This window comes from Podarcis vaucheri (genome assembly GCF_965113315.1).
Source record: "Podarcis vaucheri genome assembly, chromosome: 5".
Taxonomy (NCBI): domain Eukaryota; kingdom Metazoa; phylum Chordata; class Lepidosauria; order Squamata; family Lacertidae; genus Podarcis; species Podarcis vaucheri.
In genome coordinates, this window is record NC_138763.1 from 86,173,009 (window position 1) to 86,189,050 (window position 16,042).

General features: G+C 48.3%; 1 protein-coding gene across 15 annotated transcripts in view; it reads left to right on the forward strand.

The window, feature by feature from the left end:
• The window catches only part of KCNMA1 (potassium calcium-activated channel subfamily M alpha 1), a 562,063-nt gene that overhangs the window by 330,610 nt on the left and 215,411 nt on the right, over positions 1 to 16,042 (forward strand). For all 15 annotated transcript variants that reach the window (XM_082225122.1, XM_082225124.1, XM_082225123.1 and 12 more), the window contains exons 6-7: positions 1,756 to 1,831; positions 15,085 to 15,160. In XM_082225122.1, coding sequence (XP_082081248.1) covers positions 1,756 to 1,831; positions 15,085 to 15,160 — 152 coding nt within the window. The remainder of the gene's footprint in view (positions 1 to 1,755; positions 1,832 to 15,084; positions 15,161 to 16,042) is intronic.

Genomic DNA, 16,042 nt, shown 5'->3' on the forward strand with positions numbered 1-16,042 from the left:
TCTGCCCTTTCCCCATTCCAGCAAACAGCAGTGGAAGGCCAGCGCAACTGTCCCACCTGTTTCACATGCCACTGCAGCCTTGAACTGAATCCTTGCGTGCTGTTCAGGCATCTCTCCATGAGGAAAAGGTTGTGGTGGGGTTTGGGGGGGGGGGGAGAATGGAACACATGGACAGATACCTTTTTATTTTCCACTGCCATGCTGTCTCCCAAAGACTTTCCTGTGCTATGATATATATATATAGTACTAGAAAAATTGCTATGCAGTGGTACTTCTGGTTAAGAACTTAATTCGTTCTGGAGGTCTGTTCTTAACCTGAAACTGTTCTTAACTTGAGGTACCACTTTAGCTAATGGGGCCTCCTGCTGCCGCCATGCTGCTGGCGTGCGATTTCTGTTTCATCCTGAAGCAAAGTCTTTAACCCGAGGTACTATTTCTGGGTTAGCGAAGTCTGTAACCTGAAGCATATGTAACCTGAAGCATATGTAACCTGAAGTGTATGTAACCGAGGTACCACTGTATAGTTGGAAGGTCTGCGGAGTGAAAAAGGTAATAGGTTCCCTTTTCACTTATCTTGCTCCTATATAGTGCAGGGATTCTCAACTTCACCCTCTCCAGAATGCCTGTCGTAAGCTGTAAGAGTCTTAGGTTTTTACCTTCAGAAACTTCACAGGACATTGTTTTCTTTCTCTCTCTTTTTTGTAGACAAACAAAACTTTTCTTTCTTTCTTAATTTATAACTTCCATATGTATGCATACCTGGAGAGTTCCCCAAGTATATTGGAACTAGTACCTTATTTGTTGATTTTAACTTCCAAACTGATAATGAACTTAGATGGCTGTGTTTCTGCTGGAGCGAATGGTGGTGATACATAGGGAAAATATAATGCACCATGATTTTCAGCAAAAGCGACACTGAGCACATAATTATGCAGTGCTCTGCACAACTGCACAAAGACACAAATTTGTCCTCTAAACTTCCTTCCTTCCTTTATAAGCTGTATAATACCCAATGTACCTTTAACTCCTGTGAGAGAGATTTGCAGCAGAATTGTTTCCTATCACCATAAGTCTCCCTTAATAATTTAAGCCTTTAATCTTTTACAGTATTTCTCTGTCCCTGTGCAGTCATCCGTAGAGTTGCTATCCATACAACCTGGCCTCACTAATAAAAATGTAATTTCTTAGAAAAATTGCATTGGCTAAAAAGTGGTAGTATAGTTTAACCTATACTAAATTAAGCCATGGTCTATTGGAGAGCCGTTAGAACTTAGGGAGTTTGTTGTGATAATGCAGAATGTGTCAACCAGAGATTTTTACGTCATAAAGTATTATCTTAATCATGAGTATGTACTTTCTGGTTCTCTTTAAAAACAGGTTTCCTGATCACTTGCCCATAATCACTCATTTTTTTTCAGGAAGCTTTGGGTGGGTGGGAGTTAAGAGCTTTCAGGAATATATCATTGGAAGAACACATTATCCTCTATGCATTTTATAGTTGAAATAGTTTTAATGCATTAAGTGTTTGTATGGTTCATATTCACTTTTCTCAAAAGAAATCTATACTTTTCTGAAAATTGCTGGCTAAGCTTTGGGGCTGATCAATATGGAGCAACATTTCAGAGGTATTTGATATTCACCATGTTAGTGACTTTTGATTTCACAGCTGCCTTTGGAATTCATACAGGGATAAAATAACCTGATTATTTTTCTCTCTCTTTCTTTCTCTTCCCCTCTACCCTTTTGAAATTGCAGGTTTAAGATTTTTACGAGCTCTTAGGCTGATACAGTTCTCAGAAATTTTGCAGTTTCTGAATATCCTTAAAACAAGGTAAGATAAGACATTAATGTATTTTCCCTTAACCTTTTGCACAGTGATTAATTTCACAGTTTCTCAGGGCACTGAAAGGACAGGTTTAGACTCCTGTCTAATTATATGAACAAAAGTTATGCTTAAATTTCTTCAGCTGCTGCTATTCAGGTAATGGCTAGTTAATTGCTTTATCCAGAGCAGCAATCCTGGGAGTCATCTTTTCTCTACTTCACAGAAAATCCAGGGATTTACAGGACAGTCCTATGCATGTTTACTCAGAAGGGTCTTACTTTCAGTAAACGTGCATAGGATTGAATCATGAATAAATGTGGCAATTAACTGCTCTTGCTAAATTCTGTGAAATACTCTTATTTTTCACTCAGTTTCACAGCTAGTTCTGCCTTGCCAAACTTAATACTGAATGGCATTCATTCATTGATTCGATTTAATTGTTTGGTGCACTTTTACATTTGTAGAGCGCAGTTCAAAGCAAACACAGCTTAAAAGCAGTGTGGCATCACCCCTCTTTCCACATTTTCAAGGACCATTTTGTTTGTTAGATAAACCAACAGTGCAGTCTTACTCCGAATGTCCCAAGGAGAGATTGATGGAACCTTGAGAGTAGGTTAGAACTAGGTGAAGGGTGATACCCATTTGTTGCAGTCCAGTCATGCAACCGCCATTCTGCCTCATTAACATGGCACAACAAGCCTTGTGCTTGTGGTAGATGTTGCACAGGAACAATTATTATTAACTGGTAGCAGCTGAGCCTCTGTGCTTATGCTTGCAGAAGTGTTGGCATTCAGACTTCTTCCACTGATTTAACAATTGGTCTTACCCTAAATTATTTGAACTTATGTTCCCACTGGGAATTTATTCATGACTTAAATTCCACTGAGGTGCAAATAACTTAGTCCGGTTCCAGCACTGTGTGCTTGTTGAAACAATATTTGCCTCTGAATTATAATGACAAACATACTTTTCCATTTGATTCTGGAGTAGATGGTTTCTCAGAGCTCTAAATATCTTAGTCTCTCTTATGTTTGTCTTAAAAGCCCTTACTGCACAACAAGTCTGACAGCAAGATTAAAACCTAGAGATTGTCTTTGTACCTTTAAATGCCCTGATACAGTGGGAGAATTCACACCTTCCTCTAGCCACTTCTTGTCCTTTTGTCTGTCCTGTCCTCTGCCTATTTGTAACACACCTAGAGTGCTGCTCCTAGAAGGGAATAATAATAATAATAATAATTTAAATTATTTATACCCCTCACATTTGAATATATTAAAAAGTGACAAAACACCAAACATTAAAAACTTCCCTAAACAGGACTGCCTTCAGATGTCTTCTAAAAGTCAGATAGTTGTTTATTTCCTTGACATCTAATGGGAGGGCGTTCCACAGGGTGGGTGCCACTACCGAGAAGGCCCTCTGCCTGGTTCCCTGTATCTTCACTTCTTGCAGTGAGGGAACTGCAGAAGGCCCTTGGAGCTGGACCTCAGTGTCCAGGCTGAACGATGGGGGTGAAGTCGCTCCTTCAGGTATACTGGGCCAAGGCCTTTAGCAAACAAATGGACATTGGGCAGGGCAGAAAGATGTAAATAGCTGCAGTTGCAAAGTTTACCACTCCAGCAGGAATTTAAAACTGTAGTAATGATTTTCAGAGTGCAACCTGTGATGCAGGGTAGAACTTTTCCCAGCGCTTTTGCCATCCTTGGAATTTTCTCTCCATTTCATAAGTTCATTAGTAACAGTGAATGGGTGCCCATGGCATGTACAAGCTTGGGCAAGCTTGACAGTTTCATAGTTTCTGCTTGGTTTACTAAATAGAAGTATAATAGGCATGCTAAAGTAGATCACACCCTAAGGCTGCATTCTTTTTTGGTCAGTCTGATGTGGGTGAAGGTAGAGGGTGGAGCCAGATGCAAACATAGGTGGAGCAATGTATGCAAATTTTACCTTTGTCCAGTAGGCAAGATTCTACACACAATCACACACTCTCTATCCTTGCATCCAGAAATAAAAAAACCAACAAGAGTCAGTAGTACAAGGAGTGGCCTGAAGAGAGAGGGTGTGGTCTGGGAAAAGCCCCGAGAGCCAAGTAGAGGCCAGGAGGGTCAGATTTCACCCTTTGCCTCAGGTTCCCCACCCCTGCTACAGACAGTGTTCTTCTAAGGAGAAGATTTTGCCCCTGGTTGTCTCCTATTCTGTCTCCAGTGAAAAAATTAGGACGTATCTAGTTGATCAGTCCTGTTAGCCCCTGCTTTTGACAGCAGTTACAATCTGATGTGGGGAGGCTGATGGAACCTAAAATAAAAACCTGAGAACACAGCACAACAGCAGTGTGCGCACACATCCTGGGCAGTGTAATGACACGAGGACATGAAATTGTGCTGCACTAAGGGTTGCCAGTGTGATGCCCACAGGCAGGCAGGCACCCCATATGCTCCCACTGGTTCCCACCAGGCACCTTGCCCACTGAAAGTAGATTCAGAAGAAGCATTCTGTTGCAGGCAATTGAATAGGTTGCAGAACGTACACAATTGTGATGTGTGCATAGTGCAAATGGTTTGCAAATGTTCCCACCAGCCCAAAAAGGTTGGTGGCCCCCTTAAACCACACACTATGGAAGGGGAGAAGGAATGTCGCTTGGGGCCTTCTGTTTTCAACTATATCAGCCTGTCCCTTATCCTAGGGCGATTCCACCCATCAGGAACTGCTCTAAGGTGACACACTGAAAAGTGCAAAACTTGGTGACATTTCTCCCCCTGCCCAAATTCCTGGACTCTTAAAGTGACTGAATAATTGACTTTTAAATAAAACCATTGATTTCCCTTCATATAGAAAAGTGTGTTTTGATCGTGGCTGGTGTAACTGAAGAGAGAGGGGCATTATTTCCTGGAGTGCCCTTTTCTCCTGTGGCTCCTCCTCCTCTTTGCTTGCACTTCAGATCACTCTTCACAAGACACTGTTTTGTAGTGTGTAGAGCCAAAGGGAGAAGCTGTGTGCATCCAGTCTGTTGAAGGATTGCTGGGGCAAACGAATTTATTTCCTGCAATCAGTGCAAGGGCCATTCATATTACTCTTTTGCTTAGAAAATCAGTTAAGCAAATCATTAAGCAAAGAGGGGGGAGACATATTATCAGCTGGTCTTTAGATTTCATGTAATTATTTTAAACATTTCCCCCCATGCTCAGATATTTCTTTAACAGATCCTTCAGGTGACTTTCTGCTGCTAGGGCTGAATGAACCTGTCAGTTGCAGGTTCTCACAGACTGCGTTCACAGAGCAGATTATGGGTGTTCCCCACTTGCGTAGGGGTTCCATTCCTGCCACCACGTGTGTCATTGGGACACACGTGAGTGGGGATTCCCCTATTCTGTCCTGCCCCCTTTTGGTGCCAAAAGCAGCACTCGGGTTGGCTGGAGTGTGTGCGCGTTGTTAAGGGGAGTTCAAGCACTGCCAACTGAGCGCTTAAGGCCAGAGACTCCCCTCAAAGCCCCTCTTAACGGGGAACCCTGATATCACCGCTGCACAGGGGGTGAGTCACCACTCCCCCCCATTGATAGTCAGACTAAAAGATTTCACCCAAAGCCTAAAACTGCCACCCGCAACCGTGAAACTGCAGTCTCGCCACCCAGACTACCTACAACTGAAAAAGCACCCCACCAGGAGCCTCAAGGCCCTAGAGAGGGCATTCCCTTTTAATGTCTTATATTTTTGCTTTCACATCATGTACTAGGCAGAGGGCCTTCTTGGCAGTGGCGCCCGCCCTGTGGAACGCCCTCCCATCAGATGTCAAAGAAATAAACAACTATCTGATGTTTAGAAGACATCTCCTGTTTAGGGAGACCCAGCCAGATGGGCAGGGTATAAATAAATTATTATTATTTGTCAGGGTTACTTCCAGATCCTAGCTCACAGAGGATCACGCTAGCCAGCGATCGTTAAATAAAAGTCTTTATTGAGTTACAGTCTCCATTCTCAAGCTGCTGCGTGCAACCCTACGTCTTATGCTTAGATCGGCGAAGCTCCGTCTGAGTCTCCGCCCCTTGCGCACCAACTTAATATCCTAGCCCTGCTCCACCTTTTCCGCCTGACAGTTCTCCTCTGGGTCCCTCTGCCCCCCTGGGTCTCTTCCTTCCGGGATTCTTCTGACGCTGACCCCCCTGACTCTCCTGTCTCCTTGCGCCGGGCTTTAGGACCTGGCTCCCTTTCCGGGCTGCCTACTGCGCCACCTTCCTGTGCATTTGAACTTGGCGCGCGCGCCCAACCTTCCACTTTCCGTCTAACCGTCACTTCGCTCCCCGATGAAGGTGTGGCCACTCCTGACTCGTGCCCTCCCTCCTGTTGCGAGCTGCCAGCGCTTGCTCCCTGGCGCTCTTCCTCTTTCCTACTCTCTGGCGGTGACGTTGGTCCCGATCTCCAACTGCTCCCCTCTGAGTCCCCTCTGGCTCTTTCTTCCTGGGGTGTCCCCCTAGTCTCCCCCCTTGCCCTGGCCACTGGTGCTCCTTTTTGTGAATCTTCTGATTCACTGGAAAGACTCGGAGATCTCGGGTCGTCGTCATCACTCATCCTTTCTTCTGCCTCCTCCCCCTCGCTCTCTGTTTCCTCCCTTGCCCTCGCCTCTGCTCCTGAACCCCTGACATCCATCCCCCCCTCGAAGCCCCCTCTTCCCCCCTCCCCTCCTTCCGGTGCGGGAACTGGGTGCTGCAGTGTCAAGGGGACGAATGTCGGGTACAGTTCGCTTCCCATGGCGGGCCTCCATCCGAAGTCTTCCGGTTCTTCCTCCCTGCTCTCGTCGACGACGGTCACCTCTGCTTCCATCTCTGTGCCGCCGTGCTCGAGACCCTGGTCGTCCCCGAAAACGTCCATGTCCGTCTCTCCCTCGCTTCCTTCTGGAGGCGTTGCTCGTCCTGGACCCTCCAGCCACTTCCTGCGCCACTGCTCCTCTGGTCGATCATCCCACCAATACGAGGGTTCTGAAGCAGATCCCGAGGGCGACCCCTCCGGGGAACGGGCGTCTCGTGTCGGTTCCTCATCCGAGTCGAACCCCCAGAACGTGCTGGCTGAAAGCGTGGGCGTGAAAAGCCAGTCGTCGAAAAAGTCTGCTGGCATTGGCCTATGGGGGAAGAGGGCATGAAACTCTTCCTTGAGCAGAGGTTCATCTAAAGCGTAGCCCGGCACCCAGCTGTTGGCACTGGCCGGGGTGCCCTCCTTAGCGAGAAGGTATTCTACCCCCTCTTCCCCCCATCTGGAGTCCAAAATCTCCGTGACTTCGTTGAGGCGCACCTCCTGTGCCACTCCCCGTTGCCTGGTTCCCTCTCGGAGCGGACTCGGCGCCGTTCCGGGTTCCTGAAACCTGTGCGGTGCCTTGTAGGGAGTGAGCACCGATCTGTGGAACACCGGATGCATTCTGGAAGCCTCCGGAAGCGCCAGCCTGAAGGCCACCGGGTTGACCTGCTCTTCGACTTGGTAGGGCCCCAGTTGCTTATGCCCTAGTTTCTTCTTGGCCAACGACCTGGCCGGCACTGCGTGGGCTGCTAACCAGACCCAGTCTCCCACATGGATCTCTTCGCCAACCCTTCTGTGTTTGTCTGCCTGCACCTTGTATGTGTGTTTGGCCAGCTCCAGGTGCCGCCGCAGCTGATCGTGGACCTCCTGCAACTCCGACGCGAACGCATCTGCTGTCTGCGGCTCCCCCTCCACCAGTCTTTCCAGTCCCGGGAAGGTTCTGGGGTGCCTCCCGTTGTTGGCGAAGAACGGCGTGACCCCCGTGGACACGTGCTTCGTGTTGTTGTAGGCGAACTCGGCGAGCGGCAGGTAATCCACCCACGTCGCAGGCTGTTGATTCGCATAGCAACTCAGGTACTGCTGCATGATGGCATTGACCCGCTCCGCTTGCCCGTTGGTCTGCGGGTGTCTCGCCGACGCCAGGTTGATCTTGACGTTTAGGAAGCCCATCAGCTTCTGCCAGAAATTCGAGATGAACTGCCGCCCTCGGTCGGACAGAATAGACCGTGGCAGACCGTGAACCTTGAACACGTGGTCTATGAACAGTTTGGCGGTTTGTTCCGCCGTGGCCACCTTCGCACACGGGATGAAATGTGCCATCTTGGAGAACAAGTCCACCACCACCAGCACGGCCGTCTTGCCCCTCGAGCTGGGCAGATCCGTGACGAAGTCCAGGGCGACTCTCTCCCATGGCTCGACCGGAGTTTGCAGCGGTTCCAACAGTCCGGCCGGCGGTCTGTGCACTGGTTTGGCCCTCTGGCAGGTGTCGCACCTCGCCACGTAGTCCGCGACCTCCCCTCTCATTCCGGGCCACCAGAAATCCCTGGCGACTAATTCCACCGTCTTCTCCTTGCCAAAGTGCCCGGCAGTGGGCGCGTCGTGCAGCTGATGCAGTACCTTGGCGCGAAGTTCGTCTCCCGGCACGTAGATGGCCCCTTTGCGGATGAGCAATCCATCTCTCAGCTGGAACCCGTCGGTCGTTGCCGTGCCCCTTTGCATCTCTGCCATCTTTGCTTGCGCGAAGGAGTCATTCTGCAACGCTCGTCGCACCGCCTCCAGGTCCACTGTCGCCGCCGCGCACGCCCACACTGTTGGCGCGAAGATGTGCATGGCGGCCGCTGGCGTGGCGTCCTCCAGATACTGTGGCTTACGGGAGAGCGCGTCCGCCATGATGTTGGTGTCCCCCGGGACATACTCTATTCGGAAGTCGAAGTTCGCAAAGAACTCAGCCCAACGTATCTGCCTCTGGTTCAGGAACTGTGCCGTGCGCCAGTGCTCCAGATTCTTGTGGTCCGTGCAGACCTGCACCGTGTGCTTGGCTCCAATCAGGAAGTGCCTCCATGCTTTGAACGCTGCATGAATAGCCAGCAACTCCCTGTCCCAGATGGTGTAGTTCTGTTCGGACTTGCTGAGCTTCCTGGAGTAAAACGCTCCGGGCCTCCAAACCCCCTGCGGGTCCTTCTGCAGCAGGACTGCTCCGACGGCCCTGTCTGAGGCGTCTGTTTCAACTCTCATCGGCCTGCTGGGGTCGACATGAAGCAGCTGTTCCTCCGACGCGAAAAGACGCTTGAGTGCCTGAAAGGACTGCTCCGCCTGCGCTGTCCAGATGAACTTCTTTTTCTTGGAACTGAGCGTGTCCGTGATGGCCGCTGTCTGCATAGCGAAGCCTTTGATGAACTTGCGATAGAAGTTCGCGAAGCCGACAAACCGTTGGACCTCCTTCCGGTTGCGTGGACTTTTCCAATCCAACACCGCTCGAACCTTGGCGCTGTCCATGGCGAGCCCCTTGTCAGACAACTTGTAGCCCAGGAAATCCACCTCCGTCACGTCGAATTGGCACTTCTCCAGCTTGGCGTAAAGCCTATGTTGCTGGAGCCTGCTCAGCACTTCCCTGACGTGTCTGTCATGCTCCTGCTGCGATTCCGAAAAGATCAGGATGTCATCCAAGAAACAGACGCACGTCTTGTAGAGGAGCCCCGCCAACACGTGATGCATGAAAGCTTGAAAAACGTGGGAGCCATTTTGCAATCCAAAAGGCATAACTCTATATTCGTAGGTGCCCAGGGGCGTGAACATGGCTGTCTTCCACTCATCTCCTTCCCGCATGCGAATGAGGTTGTACGCCCCTCGCAGGTCCAACTTGGTGAACACGCTGCCCTTGCGTACTTTTGCGAGGAGGTCGTAGATTCGGGGCATGGGGAAGTCCGATGGCTTGGTGACACTGTTCAAAACGCGGTAGTCCACTACGAGTCTTTTTTGGGGCGTGTCTCGCTTCTTCACAAAGAATACAGGACTGCCCCCCACTGCCTGGGACTCTCGGATGAAACCGCGCTTCAAATTATGATCTATGAACTCTTTGAGTTCCTGCAGTTCGTCTTCAGACATGGAATACAGCTTCCCTTTGGGCAGCGCCGCCCCCGGCAGCAGGTCAATTTTGCAGTCATATGGTCTGTGGGGGGGTAGCTTGTCTGCCTCCTTCTCGCAGAAAACCTCCAAAAATTCTGCGTACTTGTGGGGAATCGCTTGCAGCGTGCCTAGCAGCAGCTGTGACTCCTCTTGCTCCCCTTCCTGCTGGGGCATGATGCAGTGTTCAGCACAAAAGGAAGAGCCGAAGGTCAGCTGCCTCTGGTACCAAGCCAGCGTCGGGCTGTGCTTGTCCAGCCAACTCATGCCCAATACAATAGGCGTGTCTGAGAGTTGAGTGACGTTGAAGCTGATGATTTCCCTGTGATTTCCAAGCCGCAGCACCATAGGTGGCATCTGCTTCACCACTTGCCCCCCTAACAGCTCCCTGCCATCCACCGTGACAACCTGCAGGGGCAGCGTGGCAGGCAGCAACTGTATAGCGTGCCGGTCGACAAAGTCCTGCCCTATGAAGTCTGCATTGCTTCCCGAGTCGACGGTGATTGGCACGTCCATGGTGATTCCATTGGGTAGCTGGAGCGATGCGGTGAGCCTCACTACTGGCTTGGGCGGGAGGGGGTCCATGGGCGGTAAAATCTCTGGGGACTGCTTCACTGACACGTCTGGCTGGGCCCCAGTGCCTCTTCCTCCAGCCAGACATCGTCGTTTCCCTGCTGTGGTTCTCCGTGCTGCGTTGCTGCAGTCACCATTGCTGAGGCTGCAGTGTGCTTGTGGAGCCTCCGGGGACACTCTTTCGCCATATGCCCTGGATCCTCGCAGATATAACACTTCCTGTTCCCTCTAGGAGGCTTCGCTTTCACTGCTGCCGGTGCTAGGGCTCTGGCTGCTGACTGAGCCCTTGCACTCCCAACCTCCATCGGTTCCACCCCTCCCCCTGTTGGAGGCGTGGATTGCGCACGCGCTGCTTCTCTGGGAAGGAAGGAGGAGCCCCTGGCTGGTTCGCGCCCGCTGCGCCCTTCGTCCCTGCTCCACGGACGTTCTTCCAGCCGCACCCCCACCGCCAGCGCCCTCTGAACGATCTCCTGCGTGGTCCGGGGTCTCTCCCCCCTCGCAATCTCATCTTTAACCGAGTTGTGCAAGCCCTCCCAAAAAAGGTCTCTGACAGGAGCCGAATCTCTGTCCCATTCCAGGGCACTGACCAAAGCGAAAAAGCGGGCATGATACTGCCTTACGCTGGCCCTCCCTTGCCTTAGTCCATGCACCTCCTTTCGGGCAAGATCCACGTCAATGCTTGATAAAAAACAGCCATCCATCGCTTTAATAAAGGCGTCCGCATTTTGGAGCGCAGGATCCTTATCTCTCCACAAATTGCGCAGCCATGCTTTTGCGTCTCCATGCAAATGGGACATGATGAACCCCACTTTCTCTTGTTCATCTCTAAAGTCTTTGTGCAGTAGTTGCAGTGCACACATTACGTCTGCTCTAAAGTTGGGGTACTGTTGCAAATTCCCATCGAAGTGCGAGACCAGACCGCCTGTGCGTCTCCCCAACCCAATCCCCTCTGATTTGGGTGTCTGTTGCCCTTGCTTCGTAAGCACGTCCAACCTGACCTGGAGATCCCTGTAGGCGGCAGCTGCTTCCTCCTCTCTCTTCCTGGACGCCAGCGCCTCGGCATTCAGTCGTGAAACTGCTTCTCTGAGTTCCGTTATTTGCTGTTCGGCCGTCATATTGTCTGCCGTTCGTGAGCTCTCTTGTAGGCACCCGCTTTCCCTCCTCTCCGCGAGGCCGTGGATGCCCACAATTTGCTCAGACGGAGCTTACTGTCAGGGTTACTTCCAGATCCTAGCTCACAGAGGATCACGCTAGCCAGCGATCGTTAAATAAAAGTCTTTATTGAGTTACAGTCTCCATTCTCAAGCTGCTGCGTGCAACCCTACGTCTTATGCTTAGATCGGCGAAGCTCCGTCTGAGTCTCCGCCCCTTGCGCACCAACTTAATATCCTAGCCCTGCTCCACCTTTTCCGCCTGACAGTTCTCCTCTGGGTCCCTCTGCCCCCCTGGGTCTCTTCCTTCCGGGATTCTTCTGACGCTGACCCCCCTGACTCTCCTGTCTCCTTGCGCCGGGCTTTAGGACCTGGCTCCCTTTCCGGGCTGCCTACTGCGCCACCTTCCTGTGCATTTGAACTTGGCGCGCGCGCCCAACCTTCCACTTTCCGTCTAACCGTCACTTCGCTCCCCGATGAAGGTGTGGCCACTCCTGACTCGTGCCCTCCCTCCTGTTGCGAGCTGCCAGCGCTTGCTCCCTGGCGCTCTTCCTCTTTCCTACTCTCTGGCGGTGACGTTGGTCCCGATCTCCAACTGCTCCCCTCTGAGTCCCCTCTGGCTCTTTCTTCCTGGGGTGTCCCCCTAGTCTCCCCCCTTGCCCTGGCCACTGGTGCTCCTTTTTGTGAATCTTCTGATTCACTGGAAAGACTCGGAGATCTCGGGTCGTCGTCATCACTCATCCTTTCTTCTGCCTCCTCCCCCTCGCTCTCTGTTTCCTCCCTTGCCCTCGCCTCTGCTCCTGAACCCCTGACATTATTATTATTATTATTATTATTATTATTATTAAAAGTGTTGGTGCTGACCTTTAAAGCCCTAAACAGCCTCGGTCCTGTATACAAGAAGCAGTGTCTCCACCCCCATCATCCAGCCCGGACACTGAGGGCCGAGGGCCTTCTGGCGGTTCCCTCGCTGCGAGAAGTGAGGTTACAGGGAACCAGGCAGAGGGCCTTCTCGGTAGTGACACCTGCCCTGTGGAACGCCCTCCCAGCAGATGTCAAGGCAATAAACAACTATTTTACTTTTAAAAGACAACTGAAGGTAGCCCTGTTTAGGGAAGTTTTTAATGTCTGATGCTGTATTGTTTTTAATCGGTTGGAAGATGCCCAGAATGGCTGTATAATAATTGTATTATTATAAAATGATGATGATGATGATGATGATGATGATGATGATGATGTAGTAGTAGTAGTAGTAGTAGTAGTAGTAAAAAGCCATTTCTGGAAATATAGTGGAAGTTCAGTGCTTGTTTCCATGTTAATTGCTTCCGGGGGGGAAAAATCCATTTGCCACCCTATTCACCCAGAAAATCGTGAACATAAAGTGATGGAATGTGGAGCAGTAGACAACCATATAGTTCTTTCCTGCTGTTTTTGTGGGTGAATCATAGTGATACAGAAGGACATGTGTGCAGAAAGCATGAGGGCATGCCAGTGATGTTTATGCTTGTGGCATACCACGCTCGATGTTTTGAATGAAATTTAGTGCAACATGGAAATACACTGATCACAGAGCCACAGTTCCATTACACAACAGATACTACAGTGTGAAAGGAACATACTGTGGTACCTCGGTTTTCAAACGCCTCTGTAGTCGAATGTTTCATAACTTGAATGCCCAAAACTCAGAAGTAAGTACCTCAGTTTTCGAATGCACCTCGAAAGTCGAACTGGAAACACAGCTTCCATTTCGAGTTTTCCGAATTGAGGCTTGTGTTTTGAGGCTTCTGCTTCCGGTTTTTGGTTTTTTTAATGTTTCAGAACTCAAACGGACTTCCGGAATGGATTATGTTCGAAAACCGAGGTACCACTGTAATAAAATTAGACAGAAGCTCTAGTATTATAATCAGGAAATTATAACACAGTATTCCCCAGGTTAAAACGAACCCTCTGTTACGCATTGTTTCCAGCATTAAATCCAGTTATCCACTTTTTTGCAGCAGTTTTAATTAAAAATAAATAAATCCTCATGAACATGTGCCAGCATTGTAGTGCAAATTTCTCCTAGTAGGTAGTTTTAACTAATGCAATCAGTTTCCCCATTCATTATAATTTCTGTACGGTATTTCCACAAATATGTGCATTTTTATTTGCACTTTCCACCAACAGATGCATGTCCATGCACGATGGCTGCGTCACAACATTTGGGAAAGTGAAAATTTCAAAGTATAATTGTGTTTCAGTATATATATATATATATATATATATATATATATATATATATATATGGTGCATTCATTTTCTCATTGAAATGCAAACAAAATCAAATATCTCTCCCACCCTTACTTTCCCCCTACCTGGTCAGATAGCTGAGGTGACAGCATTAATCAGCTGAGTGGTACACGGAGGGAATACAGAGGCTTAATCTGAATTCCCTGCTCCCATTTTTGAGTTGCTGATCGGTGTCTCACAGTACAGTCACTAGATCAGACTAGGATTCTTTTGTTCAGCAGTCATTTACACGCAATTTATCATCCAGTGAAGGATATACATTTGTGGGTGCCTGCTTCAGTGTTCAAATGTCTTCTAGCTGGATCTCAGCAAGGAACAGTTGACAACATCCCAATAATTCACCCGGTGCTAGAAAGAACAAATCCATTACTTATTGGCACTTAAGACAGTCACCTTTGCAATTTCACCTAGTCGCGCAACGGTTTTTCAGGTGTTGTCCCCCCCCCCAAAAAAAAACCATGGCGTATTAAACTGAATAACGTGAACAAATTTGAATTGATTATTTATGTCTCCTCGCTGCTGGTTTAAATGAGGTTTTTAGTACAACTTCAGGGGCTTAGACTGGAATCAGTCAGAATCAGAGATTGCACAGATGTCTCAAAGAGCTTAAAGAGCAGGGAAATGTTGGTGACTAATCCGTCCACCTAAATTTAGAAGCCTGACTGAAAAGAGAAAAGGCGTCTACAGGCAGGAAACAGTTCTGCATAAAAGAGGACCTACACTGCACCAAAGTGAGCCATGAGAAGGATGCAAATGTCTAAAGCATTAGGCTGGTTCACACACCTGTGCTCTTAATACGAACAACTGAAAAATCTGTTGGTGGTTTTCGCATGTGTGAATGAGCCATTGGAGAACTTCCATATCACACCAAGGAGGGATTTTTTGGTGTTCACTATACACATTTGTTAACTTTTCCACAGAATATAATGCAGCTCTGGGGCCTGTGGCTGGGCTCAAATGTTCATCACCCCGGCTTAACCAGTGGTTAGGGAAGATGGAATTTGTAGTTCAACAGCATCTTTCTTCTTCTTCTTCTTTTTCTTCTTTTTCTTCTTCTTCTTCTTCTTCTTCTTCTTCTTCTTCTTCTTCTTCTTCTTCTTCTTTATATACTGCCCTCAGGGAGTCTCAGGGAGGTTCACAGAATAAAATCAAAATATAAAACCACAAAATACATAATCAAAATCAAAGCAACAACACCCCCTCAAACAACAACAACACCACATTTAAAAAGGGGACTCAAGATTGAAGGAACACTGAAGTAAAGGATGCTCAGCTAAAACATAAAGTCTGAAAACATCTTGTTTGTTTCTGTCTCCCTCCTCCTTCCTTTCTTTAAACCAGTAATTCCATCAAGTTGGTGAATCTGTGCTCAATATTTATTAGCACGTGGCTGACAGCAGCTGGATTTATACATTTGGTAAGTATTTGGGGGTTTTTTAAGAAAAAAAAACTTACTTGGGGATGTTCACATTGCTATTGCCATGTGACATAAAGCACTGACATAAATATAGATTAAATAATTTTAAGAGACACCAAGAAGCCATTTCACACTTTCTGTGATGGCTCAGGTACACCGCTGGCTGTAAAGGAGAACTGTGCTCCCCCCAGACGTGTTGTGAGCATGTGCCAATAATCCACAGCCATTTGAAGATTCCTGATACTTACCTCCAGATATTTTCAGGAACCTCTTTTCTCTTGGTGAGAAAAGCTGCTTGGGAATGGCAGAGGAAAGGATTAAACCTTCGCTCCCACACTGCGGGTCCTCCCCCCTCTTGGAAGCCATTACTCATTTGCACAACATCAATCCATAGGGGGTGGGGTGGGAAGCCATCACAGAGCAACTAGTACTGTGCTGTTTGGTCCTAGAGGTTGAAATAATTGTATAATCACAGGAGTCTTTTACTGAGATTGCCATTAACAAAACGTAACCACTAGATGGTAGTGTTTCCTTAATAACAGCAAGAGGGGAAAAAATGTCACTGAAGGCAAGGCATGAAAAAAACACTGTGTTCTAACAAGCACTTTATATGTTACTAATATTTAAGAGAGAGGGAGAGAAAATATTTAAATGATACTTTAATTGTTATATAAATAATGCTTTAGTTTCTTCCTTAAGTCAGCGTTCAGCAATTCTTTTTGAGGCCAAGGCACAAATCACTTGAGGCACATTACTTTAACAAACATATTCCCTTGGTAAGGGCTAAATAAATCTCTTGAATCCTAACGCTCTGTTGAGTCATACATGGCTGAAACTCACATATATGGAAACCTTTTCCAGCTAACAAGTTGTTGGGAATTG